The 17,138-nt window shown below is 54.0% G+C and overlaps 3 protein-coding genes across 3 annotated transcripts; 2 read left to right on the top strand and 1 right to left on the bottom strand.

The window, feature by feature from the left end:
* Positions 1 to 3,004: 3,004 nt before the first annotated feature.
* Positions 3,005 to 6,263, bottom strand: GUITHDRAFT_145291 (hypothetical protein; the record flags this gene model as incomplete). The annotated part of the gene is made up of 4 exons (XM_005823970.1): positions 3,005 to 3,174; positions 3,223 to 3,323; positions 3,573 to 5,038; positions 5,097 to 6,263. 4 exons carry the CDS (start codon positions 6,261 to 6,263, stop codon positions 3,005 to 3,007), a joined length of 2,904 nt encoding a protein of 967 aa, XP_005824027.1.
* Positions 6,264 to 11,036: 4,773 nt separating this feature from the next.
* GUITHDRAFT_155065 (hypothetical protein) lies at positions 11,037 to 12,509 on the top strand (the record flags this gene model as incomplete). Its single annotated transcript, XM_005823971.1, is given in 3 exon segments — positions 11,037 to 11,149; positions 11,383 to 12,251; positions 12,268 to 12,509. Coding segments are annotated over 2 exon segments (877 nt in total), but the record flags the coding sequence as incomplete, so codon positions are not given.
* A 1,651-nt stretch (positions 12,510 to 14,160) lies between these two features.
* GUITHDRAFT_145293 (hypothetical protein) lies at positions 14,161 to 14,951 on the top strand (the record flags this gene model as incomplete). The annotated part of the gene is made up of 4 exons (XM_005823972.1): positions 14,161 to 14,196; positions 14,369 to 14,459; positions 14,514 to 14,749; positions 14,853 to 14,951. 4 exons carry the CDS (start codon positions 14,161 to 14,163, stop codon positions 14,949 to 14,951), a joined length of 462 nt encoding a protein of 153 aa, XP_005824029.1.
* Between the last annotated feature and the right edge of the window lie 2,187 nt (positions 14,952 to 17,138).

Below are 17,138 nucleotides of genomic sequence, written 5' to 3' on the forward strand. Positions count from 1 at the left end.
CCCCATCCCCATCCTCATCCTCATCATCATCATCATCATCATCATCATCATCATCATCATCATCATCATCATCATCTCCATCTCCATCTCCATCTCCATCATCATCACCATCATCATCATCATCATCATCACCATCATCATCATCATCTCCATCATCTCCATCATCTCCATCATCTCCATCATCCCTACATCTGCTTTCGCCATTTCGCCACGTCTCACCTGCATAGCTTTGTGCCTCCGTGTTACGTCAGACCTCATCCCCGCTTCTACCCAGTCCTCTGATCACCCACCCCTGTCCCCCACCCCTGTCCCCCACCCCTTTCACCCACCCCTGCAACCTACGATCAACCAGCCGATCACCCCGCCTCCTGCTCACCCTGTCAAGATCGGACGGCGGACGGCGGCCCGGGCCGGCGGGCCCGGACGGCGGCCGCGGCGCCGAGCGCGTCTGATCCGGACTCGGCCGGGACTCGGCCCGGAGCGATCGGATCCGTCATCATGGCCCGTTCAGACAGGCTCTCAGTCGCCCGGCCGCCGCACTCAGCCAGTGAACTTCAACTCAGTCACTTGGTCGCCGGGTCCCCGGCTCCCGGGCCGGCCGGGGCCGCCGCGCCCCCGCCCCCCCCCCCCCCCGGAGTCAGACAGCGATCGTACTCAGACTCAGCCTGCCAGCCTGGCCCCTGACTCGGGTCACGTGGCAGTATCGCAACTTAGCGGCAGACTAGAGTGAACAAGTTAGCGGCTGAGCGCGGCCGCTCAAGCAGCCGGGCAGTTGGACTGAGCGCGTGGGAGATGTGACATGGTTCAGTCAAAGACGGTCCATTGAACCAAACCGTGACATCGGATACTATGATAGCTGACTGCAGGTGTGAGCATCTTGATATCAGGATCACGAAAAGCACATGATGCGCATGATAGATGAGTTTGCAAAACAATGCTGATCATGTCAACAACTTGAAAGCGAAGAAGATCGAAATGTTTCTCAGCTACACTATATTCAACAAGATCATTCAAACGACCATTCCGAACATGATGTAAAATAGAGACATAGCAATAATATTGAATTCTGTTCATTACTCCACACCTTTGCTACTAAAGCCAATTTACGAGTAAGTGACGAAGTCGGCAGCAGCCTTGGTGACGGCAGTTCCGGCGCACCTGGTGGCAAAAGCGTGAGGGAGAGGAGATCAAGAAGAACCACTTTACATGAAGGAGACATCGCTGCAGGCCGAGTTGAGGACAGAGTCGGTGTAGCTCTGCATGGCAGCGGCAGGAGGAGCGGGCTCGATGATGTCGGTGACAGAGAGCTGAACGAACTTGCGGATGTCCTGCAAGGTTGAAGTCAATGCGGCGATCCATGATTAAATGGACTCGCAAACATGTTCCATGCAGATCTACACGGCTATCAATGAATACATCAAACATGCATGGCTTGGTGGTGAACCGCAAATCCTCTCTGCATGTGCTGATTTATAGAATGCGAATTCTCACACCCTTTCTGTACATGTATGTACTGATTCACAGAATGTGGATCGTAAACAGGTTCATGAGGCATGTACAGACTGTCCCACAACAAATAACAAGCTGTTGACTGGCGAGAAAGTGGAGAAAGCCTGTTAAACCCTACAAATTCTAAGAAGCTGAATCAATTTGTTCTAAATGAAAGTTTGAAATGAAAGACTCGATGAAATGATTGCAAGTGCAAACCATTAAAGCACAATCATCATAGTGTATCGAGACAACAAATGATAGTAAAAAACACTTCAAGAATGAGTTGGAGGAACAACATTGTTTGCTAATGAGGAGCGGATCAAGAATGAGAGCTGTTACAGGCTGCATGATCCATGCATGGCTTCGCCCATACCTGGAACATGTCGATATGCGAAAGGAAGGCGGCGGCGGTTTAAAAAGGGGTGGGGTACCTCCCTGGTCCCTTCGAGAGGGTTGAGATACACTACAAGTGCAATTATGGAGGTGGGGTACTCAAAAGCAGGGGTGCTTGACGGGAAAATGTCCGAGAAGAGACATCGATTGGTAGGTAGGGTCATACTTCACGGGGTAAGATGGACGGTGGGGGCGAAATCGAGAGGGTGGGGTGGTCATTTCAGGCCTGTGCTGTGCACTTCGGGGTCGGGGTCATTAAGCGGCGGACCTATTTTGGGTCCAGGGCGGATAGAGTAACTAGAAGCACCCCCTCCTTCTAGTCATTTTGAGTGGTAAATAGGGGGGTACCGTAGGTCCGTGGGCCGCCTTCTGCCTTTGCCTGTGGTAAAAAGGAGCCTCATCAGTTGACAACCCCGGGAACCTCAGTGCCTAGGTGCTGGGGGAGGGGGTACTGGTGGGTTTCGGAACAGAGGGGTGGTGGGGACTTCTGCCTAATATTACTAGGGTGGGCATGGGTAGGGGGTCACACCTGGAGGGGTGGGGGTACTAGACATGCGGCGTCACTCAGCGATGTGCTTCGGAAGCCGCCGTCTTGTTCTGATGCGGGCCTGTGACGGCTAGCCCGGTCGGCCCGGGGCCCGGTTGAACGATTGGCCGCCCGCCGGGCCGCGACACTCAGTCACTCGGCATCGGCCCGGCCGGCCGGCGGTTGAACGATTGGCGGGCACTGACTGAGTCACTGAGTGTCGCTGCCGCAACTACTTGATGACCGATCATGTGCCTCGAGCGCAGTTGAGGCTGCCATGCCACAGCGTCACAAGTCATGGTGCCGGCCGCGGCCTCTATTGCCGCGGCACCGTAATGACAGTGCCGCCCGGCCGGGCCGGGCGGCTGGCCGCGCGCCCGCCGGGGGGGGGCCGCTCGAGCCGGCGGCCAATCAGGAGTTCACACAGTGCCACGGTGACCGTTGAACCGGCACGGTACGGCGGTCACGACTGGTCGAGCTTACAGGGTTTATCAAGGCAACTCGTTATTCACACTTGGCTCCCCTCCTGCTTTCTTCCCTCCCCCTCCGGCGTCCACCGTCTTCTCTCAGCACTGGCCCGTCACGAATTCGGGGCTAGCGAGCAGATGAAGGTTTGGGATAGGAGGGACGCGAGTCGAACATGGAAGGACGTTCCTTTCTCGCCATGGGACCCGGGTGCGGGGGGACCCACGGCGGCATCGGGGGCCAGACTGGGGTAGGTAGTTCAGCTCCCTCAGGTTTGCCGTCCTGCATGTCCAGCGACTCTGCAGAAAAGGTATCAGGAGGCAGCAGCCTCCTCTTGAGACGCTCACCTGCTACCCTTCGATGCTCACGCGCCACCTGCAGCTCCCGATGGAACTCCCTGCTCCTTGGCGAGAGCGAGCTGTCTCTGTGAGGAGGAGGGATCATGGCCCTGTGGGCAGGGTCAGTAGACGAGGGGAGCAAGGTCTGGTACGACCTTTCTGCGCGAGGACTTCTGGATCGAGATCTCCTCGTCCTCGGAGAGTCCGGGCCAACATGGAACGGCCGAGACAAGCGGAACGCCGCCTCCCTCTCCCGCGAGAGCTCCTCTCTCTCCCTCTCCCTCTGCAAGCTCGCACGGGATAGCCCTTCCTCCATGAAGCCTCTGCCATCCATGAAGCCAGGGCGGGGGGACTTGCACCTGCGTCGTTGGAAGAAGGGCTGGGGAGCATCGGCGAACTTGGGAGGGCGGTAGCCTCTACTGAGTGGCCCCCGATCCATGTCCCGCTCATGCATCATCGAGAACTTGTTCTCCTGCTTGTAAGGAGGAGGCTGGTCGGTCGGCAGCTGATCCCATGCCGAGCGGCGGAAGTAGGCGGCCTGGTCATGGAAGGGCCTCTGCAAGTGCATGTCTCTGCCCATGTCCAGAGCTCCCCTCCCTGCCATGAAGTCCATGGGGACGGCGCTCGGCTCCCCCTGGTAGCCGAAGGGCATCTGGGCAGGAGGCTGGTTGACCCTCGTGGCTGCAGCGACGTGATCGACAAACGATCTGATCTCGTCTTTCACTGAAACGCTCTGAGCTCCTGGCCTTCTCTGCTCCTCCTGGCTGGCCGCTGGCTGCGCCTCCGTCCCGACTGCTGGCCCAACTTCCCTCGCCTGTCCTCCTCCTTGCGCCTCCACACGCTCAGGCTGCGGCGCGTCCCGACTTGCTCCGCTCCTTGAAGCCTCAGGGTCCTTCCGCCAGCTGCTTGCGATCCTTTCCAAGTGGCCTCCTTTCTCATGCTTCAAACGATACCCGCCCGCAGCCCCGGCCTTGGTACTTGAAGGCTCCACTTCCTTCCTCGGAGGAGCTGCCACGGGCTGAGCCTCGAGACTCCACAGATGCAGGATCCTCTTGACAAGAGGGAACTTCCTGCGGTCTACCGTTCGCCTCTTCGGGTTCAGGCGGTTCTGGTTGGTGGCCTTGGCCGCATTGATCCAGGTTTGAGCATCCAGTCTCACTGTCTTCACCTCCACCTCCTTCTCTGAGACTTCGGAGTCCCGAGGGATCTTGAGGAAGCGAACACAGGGCGCTCTTTTCTCCGCTCCTGCCTTGAAGGCGCGGAGGAGGAGGAGGCCCCCGCCAGCAGCGATCTCCATCGCCTGTCGCTGCTTGTCCGTCAACTTGTAGCAAGTCTTGAGCATGTTCCCCATCCTCACGCCATGGCCCTTCGTTCCTCGCCACTGCTGGTTCGCTCCGGACGTGTTGTGGTGCGAGAAATGTTTGTTGACATGATCGTGGTCGGACTTCGTTCCGTCCTCTGCTGCAGCATCTTCAATCTTCGTAGAATGATCCGCAGAGTCGGCCGAACGCTCCTGCACCTCCTGGGCAGCAGATGCGCTTGCACTGTCTGCAGTCTCCCCGTCTCCTCGAGCTCCCTGACCAGCTGCATCGTTCGCGCTGCCGTGCGATTCATGCTTCACGTCCGCGCCCTTAGCATGGGAAGACTTCGACTCCACCCTCTCTGCCCTCCCGTCATGGCCATCACCATCATGTTTCTCCCGCGGAGTTCCAGGGTTTTCAAGCCTCTGCTGCCTCCTCTCCATCTCTTCAAACTGTCGCATGTAGGCGAGCATCTTTCTCTCTTCTCTCGAGAGAGTTTTCTCGTTCTGAATTTGTTCACCAATCTGAGAGGGAAAGTCAGCCATACACTCACATGCAGACAGCAAATCGCCGGCACAGTACCTGCTTCTTCTGTTTCTTCTTTGAGTCTTTCTCCTTACCGGGGGTGGCCACCTCTTCGTTCTTTTCAGCGTTCTCCCTTTCCCGCTTGGACTTGTTGATCTCCCCAGCAGTCTTGTCCTCGCCCTCCACCTTCACCTTCTCTCCCGCGTTCGCCTTCTTAGCGTTGGGCGTGGACTCTTGGCCTTTCTTTGCCTTGGCGTGTTCATGATGAGCCTTCCCCTTCTTCGAGCTGCCGGGCTCTTGTTTCCGGGGAGTCTTGGGCTCCGGCTTCGTCTCAGTTCGGTGGCTCTCACCTCCTTTGACAAGACTTTGCGATTTCTCCGCGCTCTCGCTCCTCTCAGTGCTCTCTGACTGCGAGAGGCCCAACAACATCGCAACAGCCTCGTTGTCATCAGTCCTGTTCGGTTGCCCGGCTGCCTTCTCCTCCGCACCGCTAGCTTTCGGGTAGATCTCCGACTCAGTCCTCAACATGTCAACATCGCCCATGACAGGAACTTCGCCAAAGGCTGCCGCTGCAAGGGATGCTACCAACTGCTGATCATCCGACAACTCTGCGTTGATGCTCGGCTGAGCTTCAATCTGTGATGAGTTCTGACTTGGTTTGACTTCTTCGCTCTTTTCTTCAGTCGTTGACGTGGCTTTCCCTTCGTTCTTCTCTCCGTCACTTTGGTCTTTCACTTCCTTCTTTGTTTCTTCACTTTGACTCACATCCTTGCTGTGTTCAGGTTCGCTGACTTTCACATCAATATCCGTGGTTGCAACCGAGGTTTTTCCCTCTTCAGTTTTCTCATTTTTCACATGCGCCGCGGATTCTGCAGGTTCCTTAGGTGCAATCTGGAACGGATTGTGTTCTACATCGGGTGTTTCTTTCTCTACAACCTTCTTGTCTTCAGCACCATTGTCTCGTTCCTTCTCCACTTCACCACTAGTGTCTGTATCCTTCCGAGAGACATCTTGTGCTGCTACCGCCTTCTCCTCTTTATGCTCCTTAGATGACCCTTCCTGTGAGACCACCGCTGCTGCTGCTTTTTCCTCATTTCGCTCTGACTTCTCTTCCGTCTTTGAGCTCTCCCCTGCATCGTTGACGTCTGTGCTGGCATCAGATGAAGGCTGAGGACAAGCATCCTCCGACGATGGTTGTGCAGCTGGATCTTGCGCTGCTTCCATTCTCACCGCGAAATGCAACCAACTCTTCCTTGTTTCCACAAGCCCTAACTACTTTTTGAAACAGGCCTCCTTGACAGTCTCAACTGACTTTCAGTTTAGATTTATGGCCAGCTTTCCTCTTGGCTTTAGAAGGCATATCTCCTGGAACGAGATCTTCAGGGCCATCGTCAAGGAAACAAGATGTGATAAGAAAGAGATATCAAATTGCAAACGGGAACGAAAAAAAATCAAATCTCAACCCGTCTTCAGAGCGCAAATCGAAACCTCTAGGAGTTCTGCATCTACATCAATCCTCAATGATCTTTTGCCTCCAAGATACTGCGCTATAACCGCTCGCACTCAACGAAGAGCTCGAAGTCTTGTACTTGCTGATTGTGTATCAAAAAAAGAAAAAAAGACACCATGGAGCAACCGTCTCGTGCATGTCACACCCCAGTCCCTCACCTCTTCCCTCCATCTCATCACTCGTATCATGTTCCTCTCATCCTCCACCTCACTGCGCCTGCTCTCCGCTGTCCCACAGCCCCCACCCCTGTAACGTCCTCCCCTGCCACGTGACAGCTGACAATAGTGCTGTACCGCCCATTCTCACTATACCACCACCCCTTCCCGCCTCTCTTTCTGACCCATATCCTCCTGCCTTCGCTCCTCCTCTTCCTCTCTCTGCAAGACTACGACTTCCAACCTGCTCCTGTTTCAGGCCTCTACCTCTCTTGGTCCCCCATCCCCCTCGTCATCCGTCTCCTACCCTCCTTCTCTCCTGCAGCTTCTGCTCGCGTCCCTGCCACTCCTGCTCCTGCTCCTGTATGACTCCTTCAAGCTACCATCCCATACCGACCCTGCTTCTTCTCGCCCCTCTCCTCTCCTAGCGTCGCGCCCTGCATCACCCGTTACATTTCTTCCTCCTTCAGCTTCCTTTCATCTGCTCAAACATCCTTCTACTTCGACTGCTAGTGATTCCTCCTATCTCTTCTTATCGCTAGTCTCTTCTCCCTTCTCCGCCTCCTCTCCCTCGCCCCTCCTCTTTCTCCTCCTCCTCTCCCCCTCCCCCACTCTCCTGCCGTACATTCCCTTCCCTCTCTGCCACCGTTCACTGCCCCATTTCAAAATAATATCCAAAGATTATCTGTCATCTTGAAATAATCACTGTACTATTGAAATATCCTTCGAAACCTATATATACCGTCGCAAGTTTGAAATTGCCGTATAAACTTTGAAACGTTAATTGGAGATTTCAACTGAGCGTTGCTGGGAATCCACGCGGCTCCTGCAGTCGCATGGTCGGCACAGGCTTGTCCTGCTGGGAAAGAGCACACAGGGAGGAGGAGGCGGAGCGCAGAGCGTCTGCTAGTGCTGCTCTCTTCGTCTCTTGCTTCTCAGCTGTTCATTGGCATATCAGACGTTAGCTGGCTGATAGCTGACAACCGAGCGTTCGACGTGCTCTAGATCTTCGTTTTTCATCGTGCATCTGATAACCGAGATGAGCCGCGACTTGGTTGGTGACAGGAAGAGGAAGAAGGAGGGCAAAGATGAGGAAAATAGTGAGTGTGTGGTTGACTGGTCCATCTACCCTAAGCCGAAGTCGCCTCGCTCTCGCATCCTCCTGTTCGTGTCTGTAGACGTACATAACGAAAAGTTGGACTTGAAAGGAGAGCACAGCAAGATCCGTTCCATCATGTGCATGTATGCAGATATCAAAGACCTCGCAATGCCGTACTTGTCTACTTGGGAAGAAGCTATGAAAGAGGTGAAGTTGCGGAATCCAGTGATTCTTCACTTCGCTTGTCATTCGCAACAAAATGCTGTCAATCTTCTTCGCCGCGACGTCTCTCCAGATGTCATTGTGGAGTGTCTCCAAGCTCACAACGAGGAGATGGAGAGATCAGGAAGTGAACAGGTGCAGCTGGTAGTCTTCAATGCATGCTACTCCGACGAGCACGCGAACAAAGCAGCAAAGGTCGTTGACTTCTCGGTCGGACACAATGGACAGTTGGACGACGAAGACGCGTTAGCGTTCACCGAGAACTTTTACACATGCCTGTTCCGAGGAGAATCTCTGTCGAACGCAATGACGCAAGGGAAAGGAAGCATTCCCGGGTACAGGATGTTTGGTCGCCGGGATGCAAGAGAGTTTCGATTCCCAAGTCCGACCTTGCACGGGAAGGAAGCAGGAGCGGCAAGCCGAGAAGATACGGAGATGGTGAAGTTTTACAGGGACTCGGGATTCACGATGAAGAGGGCTCTAGAGATCTGCGAAAAGCTCGAGATCAAAGACTGGACAGTTGAGGACCTAAGGTATCTTGAGGATGACAAACCCAATGTGGACGACCAGCTGCGGGACATTGGGTTGCATTCTTATCAGAGGAAGAAGTTCTGGGACGATGTGAGGGCCAAAGTCAAAGAGATACAACTCCGCACAGCGAATCTTAGCTCGAGCTCAGAAGACGAGAGCGAGGTTTCGGAGGCTGACACGCTCTCCCAGTCCACCATGAGCGATGAAAGTGACAGTGAGGACGAAGCGAGCCAGGGGGAGGTCATCGTTTCAAGGAACCAAGGACACAAGGAAGTCTTCGAGGCTGACATGCGGCGTTTCCTGCAAGAGTTTGGCAGGTTCACAGGGAACTTTGAGGTTTCAGTGAAGGACGGCGAGGGGGCGATGGAGACTGTGAGGGAGGGTAAGCCCCCCCAAGCTTGGACCATGTGCATGCTGTTGTGGTTGAGGGTGGTGAAGGATGCAAGTGTGAAGGACAGGGCCATGGAGATATGGTACGACCACGTCTTGTCTGCCTCCGAGGACGAGCTGCTCTCCAGGTTGAATAGTATGCTCGTGAAAAACCACATTCAGCACAGGCACTGGGATAGGACCAAGTTTGTGGAGTGGGACTGCGAGAAGCACTTTGCAAGAGTTGTGTACTTGACGGATCAGGTTGTCAAGAATTCCATTCCTAACGATGCGCCCTGCAAGTTGGAGTGGAACGAGAAGGTGATGATGGATTGGAACAAGAACGAGGAGAAAGCGTTGGATGTCTTGAAGAGGATCAACAAGTTCCTGTGGTCGCAGGCAGAGTCTATCCAGGTCTTTACTGACGTGATCGAGACCCAAAGCTACGTCTGCTACATGCGCATGGAAAAAATCGTGTCGATGATCCTGTTTGAGTACCTGGAGACCTGCAGGAAAGTTGCGGAGAGCAGTTCTGAGGGCAAGGCAGTCGACCCGTCGCTCTTCCAGGGTTTTACCCTGTTTGTGTCCACATCCTCCAGGTCCTTTGTCATGCAGAAGATAAAGTCAGAGCGTCTGCGGGAGATAAGATCGAACCTCCGCGTTCTCTCGATCCTTCCTCCTCCCCTGCTTACCTCCATGGGGCCCGTTAGAAGGGCGGAGGAGCTGCTGGAGGAGGAAGGGAGAAGCACGCTGACTGCTCATCAGAAGGAGAAGGCGAAGGAATGCGAGGAGGCGATGGGAAGGAGGAGAGGGGTACACCTGCGAGGCCCGGCGGGGACAGGAAAGACGTTCTTGGCGCTGCATATGATGTTGAGGGAGCTGGAGAAGGACAAGACTTGCACAATCCTCTTCCTTCTGCGGTCCGAGGCCTTTGTGTTCTTCATCGCTCACTGGGTGTGGTCCATGGTGAGGTGGAAGCTGGTAGACCATGGCCTCTTCGACCGGATCTTCTTCTCCTTTCGAGGGGAGGACGGTTGGGATGGGCCGTTCTGGATGACGGAGGAGGGAGCAGGAGAGCTTAGGAGGGAGGAGAAGAGGGTGGAGCTGCTGAGCGAGGAGGAGTCGGAGTACAAGTTTGTAGTGATCGACGAGGCCCATCATGTCTTCTGCGACAGGGAGGCAACGGACTTCATCGAGAGGAAGAATTACGACAAGTCAACGATGCTGCTCTTGTCAGACAGCTCGCAGGCGGATGTGACGAACATCTCCTACCCTCCAGGCCTGCATGACGTAAGCCTGACTGAAGTCGTCAGGAACAGCAATCGGACGATGACGGCGTCTCTGCTTTTTCAGAAAGGAATCTCAACTGACCAGATCTCCTGCCCTCACAACGTGGCTGGCCGACCTGTCAGGCCTTACATCTTCTCGTCTACGTCCAGCGACAGGCAGGTGGAGGAGTACGTCCGTCACATCTTGCAGGCGATGGGGGACGTCGCGGCTGAGTTCCCGGAGAATCTCAACAGGAAGATAGCAATCCTTGCGCATGACAAGCTCGTGAGGATGAACTTGATGAAGACCTTGCAGCAGCATCTCAGTGCCGACAGCAGCTTCGGATCAAGGTTCAAGCTGATTGCCGCGGTCGATGCATGGAAGACGGTGCGCTCGAGCTACGTGGAGGGTGAGGAGGAGAGGGTCATCTTTGACACGGTTGAAAACTTCGACGGGATGGAGAGCAAGGTTGTCATCGCGGTCGGTCTGGACGAGGATGAGAACGGTGCTGACCCCAACCTGCATCGCTCGCTGCTGTACCGAGCCATCACCCGCACGCTGAAGGAGGGAGTAGTGCTGCTGGTGAACCATCGTGTCGAGCGAGGCTTCCTCTCCTTCTTGGATGCTCTGCAGTTTGCGGACAAGTTTGACGCGGAGGATGAGAAGAAAAAAATCAACAAGATGCCATGGGAGCATCTAGGGGAGGTACGAAGAGCAAAGAGCTCAGAGAGCGAGGGAGAAGCGGGAGCAGGAATGAGGCCTGGGAGAAAGGTTGAGGAGGAGGCAACGAAGGGAATGGGATGGAATGTGAAGGAAGAAAAACGATCATCATTCCAGTCAAGGCAAGAATCGTCATGGACAGAGTCATCAACATCCTCCTCCTCCTTGTCATCATTTCCGACATCCTTGTCAAAATCTCTGCCTTTCTCACCCCCCAGCAAACAAGATAAACCAAGTGAGTGCCTTCTCCTCCCTCTCTTCAGCTTCCCTTCTCCTCCTCCTTCTCGATTTTTTTTCGCTCTCCCTTCCCTCCCACTTCTCCCCCTCCCTCCTCCTCCCCTTCTATCCCTTTTTCTCAGCGCAGATGTCTCCTCCCTCCTCCTCCTCCTCCCTCCTCCTCCCTCTCCTCCTCCCCCCTCCTCTCGCTTGCAACCCTCCTCTCGAACTGACTGCGTCGCTTCCTCGCAGAGCCTTGCCACTTCTGGTTCAAGAACGGGCGGTGCAGGTACGGCTCTCAGTGCCGCTTCTCGCACGTCAGAGAGGACGAGGACGCGTCAAGAGCGAGGGCGATGAATCGAGAGGAGGTCAACTTTGACTCTTCTCCCCTGCCTTTTCACCAGCTAGCTGGACAGGTGCATCGAGGAGGAAGCGAACAGAGCTCCGTTCCCGCCGCCGCCGCCGCCGCCGCCGCCGCCGCCGCCGCTGTCCCTCCTCCTCCTGCTCCTCCTGCTTCTTCCTTACAGATCGTTCAGTCGGTCTGGGATACAAGGAAGCACGAGCGAGGAGGAAGTATCCCTGCCTTCCAGCCCTACCTACCAACACCCGAGAGCCAATCAGAGACAGCAGCAGCAGCAGCAGCGGCGGCGGCAGGAGCAGCAGCAGCAGCGGCAGGAGGAGCAGCAGCAGGAGGGCAGGTAACAGAGAAGGTGTCTCAAGCGGAGCTGCAAAAGGCGATCAGAGTCTACAACGAAATCTTCACCAAGACTATCCGCGAGTCAGACGATCCAATCCACGTCTCCCGAACCCTCCGTGGGCATCTAGTGTATGACGAGGCGAGGGGGTGGGAGTACTGCCCTGGTCTTTCCCTCTCCTCTTGGCCTGCTAACTGCCCCCTCCTCCACCTCGCAGCCAAGTACGGAAGGCACAAAGTTACCCACGTGCTCCTCTCGGAGTTTGGAGTGGACGTGAGCTGGAAGGACAGGAAGTCAAGCAACACTGCTCTGCACATCGCCTCCTACTACGGGCAGAGGGCCGTAGTCGAAGTTCTGCTAGAGCACAGGGCGGACCCAAGGAGCAAGAACAAGCTCGGGGAGACGCCGCTGGACAGTCTGCAGCAGCAGGCGCGCCGTCGCGCAAAGGCATAGACAGCGACCGGAAGAACTTCAAGGAGAACGACCGTCGTGGGCTCTTCCCTCAATGGGAGGAGACGACTCGGCTGTTGACGGAGATGGCGAGCCGCTGAGCTGACCGTCCGACTGTCGGAGCGCCGGGCTCCTGGCCCAGTGGAGGCCGGTCAGCAGGCGGGGCCCTGCCCGCGGGGCGCGTTCACCGCTGGCTGGCTAGTCGTGAAGTTGCTGAGTAAATTTACGACACTGAGTGACGGAGGCGTTGGACGCGCAGCCGATATAAGGCTTATTGCTGCGGTTATCACTGCCGTTATTTCTGCCGTTTGTTGCAACAACGGTCGCTGTTGCGGCCGCAGCAAGTCAAACTGGTCTGCCATCTTTCGCTGCAGCCTGCGAGAAACAAGATACGCATGGGGGGAATTCCGGTTAGCCGGAGGACCGGGGCCAATATTGTCTCAAGACCCCTACCTTATGATTTATAACCCCTACCTACTGCTTGACTTTCGGTTGCCTTCATGTAAGTACTATCCACCTTTTCACTAGTAAGATGATTGATAAATCTCTTACCCTGACACATCAAAAGTTTTTCTTATAACCCCTACCCATTAAAGAAGTACCCCTACCCCACTTGACTGAATCCAAAAAAGGATGTTTTTGAGTTGACATTTCGACAAGGGTGGGTAGTGAGAAGGTGCTGACGCACTGGGGGTGGGAGGGTACTCCCAAATGACCCACCCTGTCATCTGGACTATCAAGTCCAAATTACAGATAATTTTTGAATTGAATATATGAAAAGCTTCTCTAAATTATCAAGAACTTGAACAATATTTCCAATTTTGTGTACCCTTTGCCCTCAACCCCCTCTGACGATGTACCGTACCTGCCCTTGAAGGAGCCACGACGTCAATAACCCCTACCCCTCCGGCCCCCTAATCTCGGCATTAGGCGTACTTGTATGAAAAATGCTACCACCCCTCCTTATTCAATTGCCGTACCCTACCCTACATCTTGACCCACTCTGACAGAATCAGTGATACCACCCCTCTTTGGAATTGTGATACGACCACTGAGTATCCAGGGGATCCGAGGGGGTGGGGTGATACACTGATACGGCAGCCAAAGGAGGGGTGCTTTCATAGTCGGAGCAAAGGGTGGTTGGAATGGTAGGGGGTAGGGGGTACAAAGCAACGAGGGAACCAAGGGATAAAGTGGGGTCCGATTGGGGATAAGGTAGGGGTGGGGTACAGTAGGAGCAATATGGGTGGTTGGAGACTTCAATTATTATTGAAGGGGATGCGAAACATGCGGCAAGGAGCGATAAAAGGCCAAAAGGGAAAAGTTGGAGGAGTTGGAGGAGTGGGAGGAGTGGGAGGAGTGGGAGGAAGTAGGAGGAAGAAGTACGAAGGGAAGGAGGAGGAAGGAGTAGGATCTTGAAGAGAGCGAGGCCAGGAGGAGGGACAGGAGGAGAGGATGGGGGTAACCAGGTTGATGCGACATGCAAGCGTGAGGGAAGCGTTGAATTGATGAGGAAACGTCAAAGAGCAGACGATGGGATCAGAGCAAGGATGAAGAGAGAATATTCTATCAGTGAGGGCAAGGCAGGACAGAGAAACGGAAGGCAAGGGGGTTGAACCCAAAGGGCTCCGAGCTTGTAGACGGAGAGTATTGGGTGGGATGTGCTGGGAATCAGTGTCCACGAGTGAGCGAGGCAGAGTTATGATAGACATGGCAGAAGAGGAGGATGGTAGGAAAGGAAGCTAGGATATGACATGATGAGAAGGTGACTCCCTCCATCACGCGAAAGTCTTCCATAGATTGAATATTCCTACCAAAGTCGGTGATCAGGATTTTGTTTTCTTCCAGGTTCAAGTTCTATTTTGTTAGATCATCAGAGTCGGCCATGGAGAACTTCATGACACTCTTCGACGATAGAAAGGTGAGTGATGCGCGCCTCACCTGAACGCCTCGTGAGATCTGATCATGATTGAGTTCTGATATATCTTTTCAACAGACTGCCAAAGAAAGCGAGACTACCGTCCCTCACGATCTCGTCAAGCAGTGGGTTCGGCATTGAGATCTCCTTACTACCATGAGCTGATCGACTGTAGGATAACATCATGTCGACCATCTTCAGTAAGCCTTCAAACTTGGATGGAGGATTGAAAGAGCGAGATGTCAGATCGCAGCCCCACAACAACAGTGAGCGCTTGTTTGTGTCTTGTGCTCTTGTAACAAGGATGTCTGTTTTGGCAGCGATGGAATCGTCGCAATCGTCGGCATCAAAACTTGACCCGAAGCGGATGAAAGGGGAGAAATCCAACCCGGTCAGCAAGGACAGCAAACAGAGAAAAAGTCCCACCATCAAACCAGCGACAAGATCGTTGAGTGCTGAAAAGGGAGACAAGAAATTTGTCAAGTTTAAGTTGGAAAGTGAGACGATAGAAGATGTATATGGAAGGGAAGCATACACAACCGCGCAGAAAGAGGAGGTAAGATATGGTGACACGTTGATTGTTGTGACGATGATGTATTCGACAACAACTATGATCTGATGATAACGATGATATGATGATAGTGACAATCTGATGACAGGAAATCCTTCTTCATAAACAGCGCAATGAACAGATTGGTGACATATATGCCATCGCGGCTCTTCATGCGCAGCAGGTAGAGATCCGGCCTGTCACCTAATTTTCTCTTATCATCCTCTTACTCCCCTTCTGCTCTTTCTCTGTCTTCTTCCTCCCTCCTCTCTTGATGTATTCTCATCCTTTCCTCGCCTATCTCCGTAGCCTTGATGACCTCATCCTTCCTTCCTCTCCATCCTCTGCTCTTCGCTCTCTCCTCGCGTTTGTCCTCTGAATTTTCCACCTCGTTTTTCACTTCACTTTATTTCACTTGTCTCCTCTCCTCATCCTCTTCCCTCCTCTCCTCATCCTCTTCCCTCCTCTTCCCTCCTCCCCTCCCCTCCCCTCTCCTCCCCTCTCCTCTCCTCTCCTCTCCTCTCCTCTCCTCTCCTCTCCGTCCTCTCCTCATCCTCTTCCCTTCCCTTCTCTTCCCTCCTCTCCTCTCCTCTCCTCTCCTCTCTCTCTCCTCTCCTCCCCCCCCCCCCTGTCCTCTTCATCACTGACAGCTCGCAGGCCAAACAGGCTGCTGCTCGTTTTTCCGATGAGCCGTCGGAATCTCATTCCAACTTCGAGCTCACACGTCAGAAAAAATCAAAAAACAGGGAGGGGAAAATTTCGGAGACTAACGCGCCGATTCCTACTCTAGCCCGTCGGCCCTCAAAGGAAGACTTCGACACTAACAAGTTTGTGATGTTGTAGATGAAGAGATTCAAGGAGATTGTAGGGAGGTTGTCGATTGCACCGCGTCTTTCTTTCTCGTTGTTGTAATATTTTGTAAGTTTTGAATTCAACTGTCACGAACGCTACCATCTAATCTTCGTGTTAATCTTCGAACTGTTTCTATCTCAGTTAAAATTTTTCCTCTTTCACTCAGCTCGTCTCTTCTTCTTATTCATCATCATCATCATCATCATCATCATCATCTTTCTTTGTTCCACGCTCTCGTTGCAGATCTTGTGACTATTTCCACATCTTTCTTACGGGCTGTAGAGGGAGGACGAGGGAGCGGAGGACCACAGCATACAACCGACTTTCGTCCCATCTTGCGATTTGCCAGTCCCTCTGCAACCAAACATGTCAGGTGTATCCGCTACATCACAACTGTGAGCAAGAACCTGGAGCTGTTTGTTCCATACATGTTCACTGTTCTCATGGACAAGGAGGCTTCGTGCTTGCTGGTGTCTTCTCTGTACCATTTTGACGTGTTCGCCATGTTCTCCTTATCTCTGAGATCGCTCGATGCTTGTGAACTCTTCTTCTTTATCTTTTTGCGAGTCATGATTGTGGTTTCAGGAGATCTCTTGTTACCTTTGTAGAATGTTGCTTCTCAAGATGTTTCACTGCATTGAACATCTCCTGCTCCATACATGAGCTGATCCCTCTTCCTCCTCCTCCTCCTCTCATCCTCCTGCTACCTCCTCCTCTCATCCTCCTCCTCCTCCTTCTCCTCCTGCTACCTCCTCCTCCTCCTCCTCCCATCCTCCTCCTCCTCTTCCGCCTCCTTCCCATCCACCCCCTCTTCTCCTGCCTCCTGCCTCCTGCCCTGTTCAATCTCTGCATTGCGCTGCTGTTTCTGTCCCTCTCCTGTCCTGTCCTCTGTCCTTCACCTGAGCTTTCTTGGTCTCCCGCCTGTTGGTGTAGATCTTCCCCAGACGTCTGCAAGGCGTCACAACGTGTTCAATCTGAGGCGTGACTCACGTCAAGATCATACACTGCTCTTCCCACCGCAACGTGTGTTGCAGCTTCGCAGTCAGCTGCCGGATCTCAGCTTGCTGATGCAGCGAGTCGAAGGTGAGAAACGATCCAGTTTGGAGGAGGAGGAGGAGAGAGGGAGGAGGCAGGAGGAGGAGAAGGAGAAGGAGGAGAGAGAGAGAGGGAGGAGGCAGAAGGAGGAGAAGGAGGAGGAGGGAGAGAGAGAGAGAGAGAGCGAGAGAGAGAGAGAGAGAGAGAGAGAGAGAGAGACAGAGAGACAGAGAGAGAGAGAGAGAGAGAGAGAGAGAGGGAGGGAGGGAGGGAGGGAGGAGAAGGAGGAGGAGGAGGAGGGGAGAGAGAGAGAGAGAGAGAGAGAGAGACAGAGAGAGAGAGAAAGGAGGAAGTGAGGGAGGAGGAGAGGGAGGAGGAGGAGAGGAAGAAGCAGCAGCAGCAGGAGCAGGAAGGTACCTGCAGCACTTGGTTGTAAAGGAGGTATTTCTTCTCAATTTCATCGCAGATATCTGACGAACTGTCTGGCAGTTGAACCTGCAAGGACAAG

Source organism: Guillardia theta (assembly GCF_000315625.1).
Source record: "Guillardia theta CCMP2712 unplaced genomic scaffold GUITHscaffold_100, whole genome shotgun sequence".
Taxonomy (NCBI): domain Eukaryota; class Cryptophyceae; order Pyrenomonadales; family Geminigeraceae; genus Guillardia; species Guillardia theta.